Here is a 6,481-nt window from a genome sequence, read left to right as displayed (position 1 = left end):
CTGGAGATCCCCTTCCCTTCTACACCGTGGAGCATGAATTCCCTGGTTTCTGAAACTCAAGTTACTTACCTTTGTGAAGTCTATTCTCCCAGCTATTCTCTGGGTACCTGTTACACACTAGAAATTAGTGCAGGCCTCAAGTGGGAAGACGTGGATTAAAGTTCAAGAGAACAAGTGTGCTCACTTGCTCATTCGTTCAACAAATACTTGACTGTCTTCCTGCCTGGGTGCTCCAGTGTGACATGCACAAGACAGCCAGGTGCCTGCCCCATGGAGCTAGTGGTCCACCAGAGAAGAAAGCCAGTGTCTGGCACACAGACAAGCTCAGTAGGCACCTGTGTAAGTGTGAAGAGGGAGGAAGTGGACAGCGGGGTGCGGGGGGAGGACAGAGGTAGCCTAGGCAGGTGCCTGATGGCATCAGGAGAAGCTCTCTGAGGAGATGCTGTTTGAGCCACTACCTGATGGCTGGGAAGGAGTTGACTTTGGGGAGAGCGAGTGGGATTATGTCACTGCTGTCAGAGTAAACAGCACATACAAAAGCCTTAGGACCAAAGGCATCTGGTGTTTCCAAGAAACAAAATAACAGCTCATGATGGAGGGAGGATGGCCTGAGATGAGGCTGGAAGGCCAGAAACTGCTGGGCCCAGAGTTGCGGTTGAGTGGGCCTGGTGGGGACTGAGACCCTGGGATTATCCAGGGGCTTTAAATACACCCTTGTGCCAAAGTGCTGATGAATTTGACTTGTGGGAAGAAAGCCTTTTAGCTCAGCGAAGCAAATCCAGTCAGTTTGTGAGGTCATCTGAAGCATGATTTTGTGTCCTTGTGAAGAGAGCCGGCAAAACTGAGGCCAAAGTTTGGTTAATGAATTTGCCTTATGTAGTAGCATTCATTTAAATTTTGCATCTCTGCCCTTCCTTAGGGCACAGCTGTTGCATCTGAGCTCTCCTCATTAGTAACCATGCCTATTCTGCCTTTGACGAATGTCACTGTGTCCATCATGTCCCTTGGCAAACAGCTGTTGTCCTCTTCCCAGGGTTTCTGCTCTTTCTTCCTGGGCTCAGGCACTTTGTCTCTCAGTGGATGAGTTTACATTCCTTGAGACCAAGTTCAAAGAGACACATGACCTCCTAGGCACTGGGCTTAAGAGGGGAAAGCAAACCACCAATGTCCCCACAATCTCTAGGAAGGCCTTCTTCATTCCCTCTCCGAATGCTTACAGGGATTTATGCTTCCTTCGAGAACATTTTCATTTGCCTTGTTTACAAAAGGTAAACTAGATTATTAGTTCACAGAAGATATTCTCTGGACCTGTGGCCTTATGCATAGCAGGTGATAAAAATATTTATTGCATTGCATTCTTGCTAGTAGTTACTGTTTATTGAGCAGTTAATTTTCAAGTACTCACCAGAGGGCTTCTTTAATCCTTACATGATAGCTAATTTGATGTGTCGATTTGGCTGGACCATCAAAAACTATTCTAAATGTTTCTGTGAAGGTATTTTTAAAGTGAAGTTAACATTTAAATGAACAGATTTTGGGTGAAACAGACACTCCTCCCTTATGTGAGTTGGGCTCCTCCAATCAGCTGAAGGCCGTAATAGAAAAAGATTGACCCCACCACCATTTCCCACACAGGAAGAATTCTGCCTGTAGATGGTTTTGCGTCAAGAATGCAATTTTTTCCTGAGTGCCCAACCCGCCACTGCACTCTGCAGATCTTAGAGTTGCCGATCTCTACAACTTCATGAACCAATTTCTTTTTTTTTTTTTATTGAATGGTAACTATGTATATTAATGCATTTCTGGGGTACAGTGTGGGGTTTTCACATGCCACGAACCAATTTCTTAAAGTCAGTCTCTCTCTTTTCATCTTTTTGGCTCTTTGTCTAGATGACCATGACTAATAGCCATTTGTGCCCATTTTATAGATGAGGAAATCAAGGCTCTGGGGTGTTGAGTCCCATGCTGGAGGGCACACATCTGGTAAATGGTAGAGCCAAGGTCAGGTGTCTTGGAGCCGTAACCTAGTGTGGCTTCTTATGCATGAAATCATTCTTACAAGAATGCAGTGGCCTGCATATCACACTAACTGCATTTCCTGCAGAGTATCTGACCTTTTTAATGATTCACTAACTACCTTAGGATCTTATAGTGCATGACAATCATGAATTATGTGAATGCCCTGTTGTCCAGGTGACATGTGGAAGTGTCCTATAGCAGAGAAGTTTGGCTAACAGGAGGATGTGTGCTAGACTTTCACTGCACATGCACTTGCTTAGAATACTTAAGACCCTTGAATAAAATTCTTTTCTTTAAAGTTATAATTTCTAAAAAGAAAAATCTTGAAATACCCACACTATTTTCCTACGCAGTCAACTGCGAGATCTTTAGGACCACGAATGGGAACCAAATAGGCAGCAACTTAAAATCAACCATTTTGTTGAACATAAGATTACATCCGCTACCTCCAGGAGAATGAAATTAAGACAGAGAGAAATGGACAGCCCACGTGGAGTTCTGAGTCTCTTGATGTCTTTCGCAGTGGGCTAAAGTCCCCTGGTGAGATCTAAACTTCAAAAGTGGCCTCAGGCTGGAACTTTTCCATAGAAAAAGTTGGCGGTAAACATTGACCCTGGGATCAATCGTTTCTGTTTAAGTTACAGACCGCCCCGATCAGAGAGAGGCCAGGTCACACTTGATAAAGGCAGCTTTTCTCAGGAAGAAGAGGCGTCCCAAACTCACGGAAAGACAATCTCTCAGGCTCCCAATTAAAATCATCCCTCCCAGGATGGAGAAGATGGCCATGAAGATGTTGATTGTGTTTGCCCTTGGAATGCATGACTGGTGGTGCTCAGGTAAGGTACCGGACGGGAGGCCCACGCCCTGACCCACGCCGAGCGTCCTGGCCCACGTGCCTTCTCTCACCCTGCCCTGTGCTTGTGTTCAGGCTTCCCGGTGTATGACTACGACCCCTCCACCCTGAGGGAGGCCCTCAGGGCCTCTGTGGCCAAGGTGAATTCCCAGTCGCTGAGTCCGTATCTGTTTCGGCCGTTCAGAAGCTCGTTAAAGAGAGTGAGTGCTGGATGAAGTCTTCTCTCCTCAACCCGCAGGCGGCTTTCTGTCTTTTCTCTTGTCAGTTTTACTCTTTAAAATTTTTTTTTAGTTTAAAAAAGATCATGGCTAATTATCTCTTTCATACTGTGTCTTTTTTTGGCAAATGGGATTTAACTCCAGTCTTGCCGTGCAGCTCTCAAAGCTGCCTGTGGCTGACTCCTGGCTGCCTTCCTCCTCTCACCGTCTCTCCCAGTCCCTGCGTTCTGTTTCTGCACCCCAGGTCCTCACGGCCGCTCCCGCGGTGATTGTTAAGAACGTCTCATTAGGAGGAATAAGCCTCCTTTCAATCTCAGCAGTTCTTTTAATACTTCTTGGAAATAAATTCCGGCTTTAGCGCCAGAGAAACCCACCTCCTTTTGCCAGTTTGGTAATCCCAGGTATCTGGTTTCCTTTCAGCCTTGGGAACTGAGGAAAGAGGAATTTTCTTGGGCTCCCAAGGACTGCGTCTGATGTGACAAGGGGGTGTGGCAGGTGGCCGCCCTTTTCAGTTCCCCAGGGAACTCCAAGGCCTGGTGGTTGTCCTAATAGGGTTAGGGTTAGGAAGTAGGAACAGAAAGACCCTCAAGCACATTCAGGGAAGGGTGGGAGGGAGAGGAGGCGCTAGAAAGTTAGCAGTCTCGGGGATGGAATCTGTGCCGTCAAGGTGGCGTGGGAGGAAGAACAGAGACACAGCCCGGAGTCGGGGTGGCTGGGTGGCAGCAACCCTGTGCAGAGGGGACCCGGCTGTGCTGCCTCCCGGGTGGCCCTGCAGCTCACACCTGGTAGCTGTTCCCTCTGCCGCAGCACGTGGTTCCTGGTTTCCCAGCCCTACCCTCCAAATACAATATGTTCATCTTGATCTTCTTCAGAAACTGCCTCAGTTTCTCTTTCCCAAATTCCAAGAGAATTAATAATATTTTCCCACGTTAGGGTATAGGTCACGAAGACTATGGGCTAATCTTTAGTTAGGTGCCCATCTGAGAACCCAGGTGTCACAACCAGAGTGGGGTCACCAGGATCTGGGTGCTGTGGTGTGGGGACAGGGGACAGAGGCTGAGCTGCAGCTGGGGCAGAACTGGCCTGTAATAAAAAGCCACCTTCCCTGTGCACTGCTCCTGTGGCTTCCCAGTGCCAGTTCCGCTGGCGTTTAATGAAATCCACCTGTGACCTTGGGGGATCGATGTCTTCTTGCCAAGCTCGCAGATGAATGGTTTAAATTTACTTGTAATGTAGCTCTTGGTCACCACAGAAGAAAGTTAGTAGTTAAATAAATGAATAAGAGAATGTAGACAGACTCTGAGAGAACTGACTGCTGAGGCTGCAGATCTGATCTGTTGGGTGGATGGACTGCTGTGAGACATAGCCACTCGGAGCACACCAGTGCGTGCACTGTCTCAGCACGGGCACACAGACCTGAGCACAGATGCACCTGCTTCTCAAAACCCATGTGGCAGATGGGATCCTTCATGGGCACAGTGAGGGATGTCCCTGTCCCCCCAGTGCTGCCCCTCTCCCAGGAAGTCTGGGTGTCTTGCCTCTCTCAATCTTTCCTGATTATTCAAATTTATCAGTCAATCTACATTCATTCTACCCATCCGTGAAAATTCTCTCTCTTCTCCCATTGGGGGTGTGGGGGAGACTTTCCTTCTTTGATTTCTCCTGGGGGCATTTCTTTCCTCGTGGGAGTATTTCACATTGTGCTTTATGCAGTGTGTGTTAACCAAATCTTCTTCAGACACCTTACAAATGGCTCTAGATAGATCAGTTTTCCTCTATCCAACAGAAGGGGGGATCTGCTAAGTGAGCAGATCGCTAGCACTGAGGGTACAAACAAGTCACAAAAGAGGAAACACAGAAGAGTGAGAAGCATCTGGAAACATTCAGCCTCTCTAACAGAAAGAGAATCAGAGTCAAAATAACAAGGTGAAAAGGATAATAGGTGAAAAGAAATCTCAAATACTATTGGGAGTTTGTAATTGGTTAAAACCATCTTTGAAAAGCAATTTGGGGCTGGGCGCCTGTGGCTCAAGTGGCTAAGGTGCCAGCCACATACACCTAAGGTGGAGGGTTTGAATCCAGCCCCGGCCGCCAAACAACAATGATGGCTGTAACCAAAAAATAGCCAGGCATTGTGGTGGGCGCCTGTGGTCCCAGCTACTTGGGAGGCAGAGACAGGAGACTCGCTTGAGCCCAGGAGTTGGAGGTTGCTGTAAGCTGTGATGCCACAGCACTCTACCCAGGGGGACAGCTTGAGGCTCTGTCTCAAAAAAAAGAAAAGAAAAGCAATTTGGAAGTGTGTGTTTAGCATATTTACATGCATGTTACACATTACAATTAATAAATATTTCTAATCACATAGTTTGCCTTCTAGGAATATGTGCCAAGGGAGCAGGTGGTTTAGTCGTGTGTGCACACGTGCAGGCATTCTGAGGGAGAGGTCAGTGGGTTTAGGGAGAAGGGCTGAGGCCTTCCACTGTGTCCCTGACTCAGCATCACTGGGGGCTTTAGACACTCCTGCTATTCAGGGGCCTCAGTCGACAAACCGAATCCCAGCCGCTGAGGGCGGGGCTCACGTTCTGAAATGCTCTTCCAGTCACTCTAAAGTGCCCTCCGAGCTCCGAGCCACTGGGTGCCGTCAGCAGACATGGATGGAACACTCTTGTCATTGATTCCAATTGCTTGCCTCTTGGCTCCAAGTTTGAGAAAGGATGGGAAAGAGTCAGGTCCCATGACTTCCGCTCTGATGTGCTTCACCCTCTACATTAGGCTCCCTCAGAGCAGGGGGAGGAAAGGTGGGCACAGGCCCTGTGCTGGGGACCAGGAGCAGGAGAGGATGGACGAGGCTGTGCCTTCACATACAGAACTCGGACTCTACTGGATAAGGGGAAGTAGGGGAGAGGATGCAATTAAATAAATATTCATCTTCTCTCCAGGCAGTGGAGAAAATATGGCTGTGGGGAAAATAAGACTGGCCAGGGGTGGCAGTTCAGACAGGGCAGAGGTCCCCACTGAGGCTTCAGATTTGAGCTAAGGCTTACTCAAGTGACCGGACATCCAGCCATCACAAGACTTTCAAGGAGGAACTGGGGTGTACTGCTCAGAGCCAGTGAGAGAGCCCTGAAGGACAAGAGTGCTTGAGAGAGCTTCTGGCTAGAGTCAAGTGAGTCGGGGAAGTGGGCGTGAGCAGGATGCATCTGAGTCATGAATGTAAGGCCATCCCTTCACAGAAACATCCTGAAGAATGTCTGGGCACCTTGACTTAGCCAAGTTGACACATAAAATTGATCACTACAATTGTCAAGCAGAATCCTTATGGGTGTTTTATTGCTTATTGGAAATTAAAAACAAAATAAGATCATTACAAAAAGTTAGAAAATATGGCTTGGTA

General features: G+C 47.8%; 1 protein-coding gene across 2 annotated transcripts in view; it reads left to right on the top strand.

Annotated features, from left to right (window-relative positions):
* The first annotated feature begins 2,672 nt into the window (after positions 1–2,672).
* The window catches only part of SPP2 (secreted phosphoprotein 2), a 23,096-nt gene continuing 19,287 nt past the window's right edge, over positions 2,673–6,481 (top strand). Inside the window, exons 1-2 of one of the 2 annotated variants that reach the window (XM_012813512.2) lie at positions 2,673–2,855; positions 2,948–3,072. In XM_012813512.2, coding sequence (XP_012668966.1) covers positions 2,789–2,855; positions 2,948–3,072 — 192 coding nt within the window. In that variant the 5' untranslated portion in view covers positions 2,673–2,788. The remainder of the gene's footprint in view (positions 2,856–2,947; positions 3,073–6,481) is intronic. The other variant, XM_012813513.2, reaches the window with a different exon arrangement.

Source organism: Otolemur garnettii, unplaced genomic scaffold (assembly GCF_000181295.1).
Source record: "Otolemur garnettii isolate 467f Iridium unplaced genomic scaffold, OtoGar3 scaffold00273, whole genome shotgun sequence".
In the NCBI taxonomy this organism is placed as follows: Eukaryota; Metazoa; Chordata; class Mammalia; order Primates; family Galagidae; genus Otolemur; species Otolemur garnettii.
This window is presented reverse-complemented; position numbering and strand designations above follow the sequence as displayed.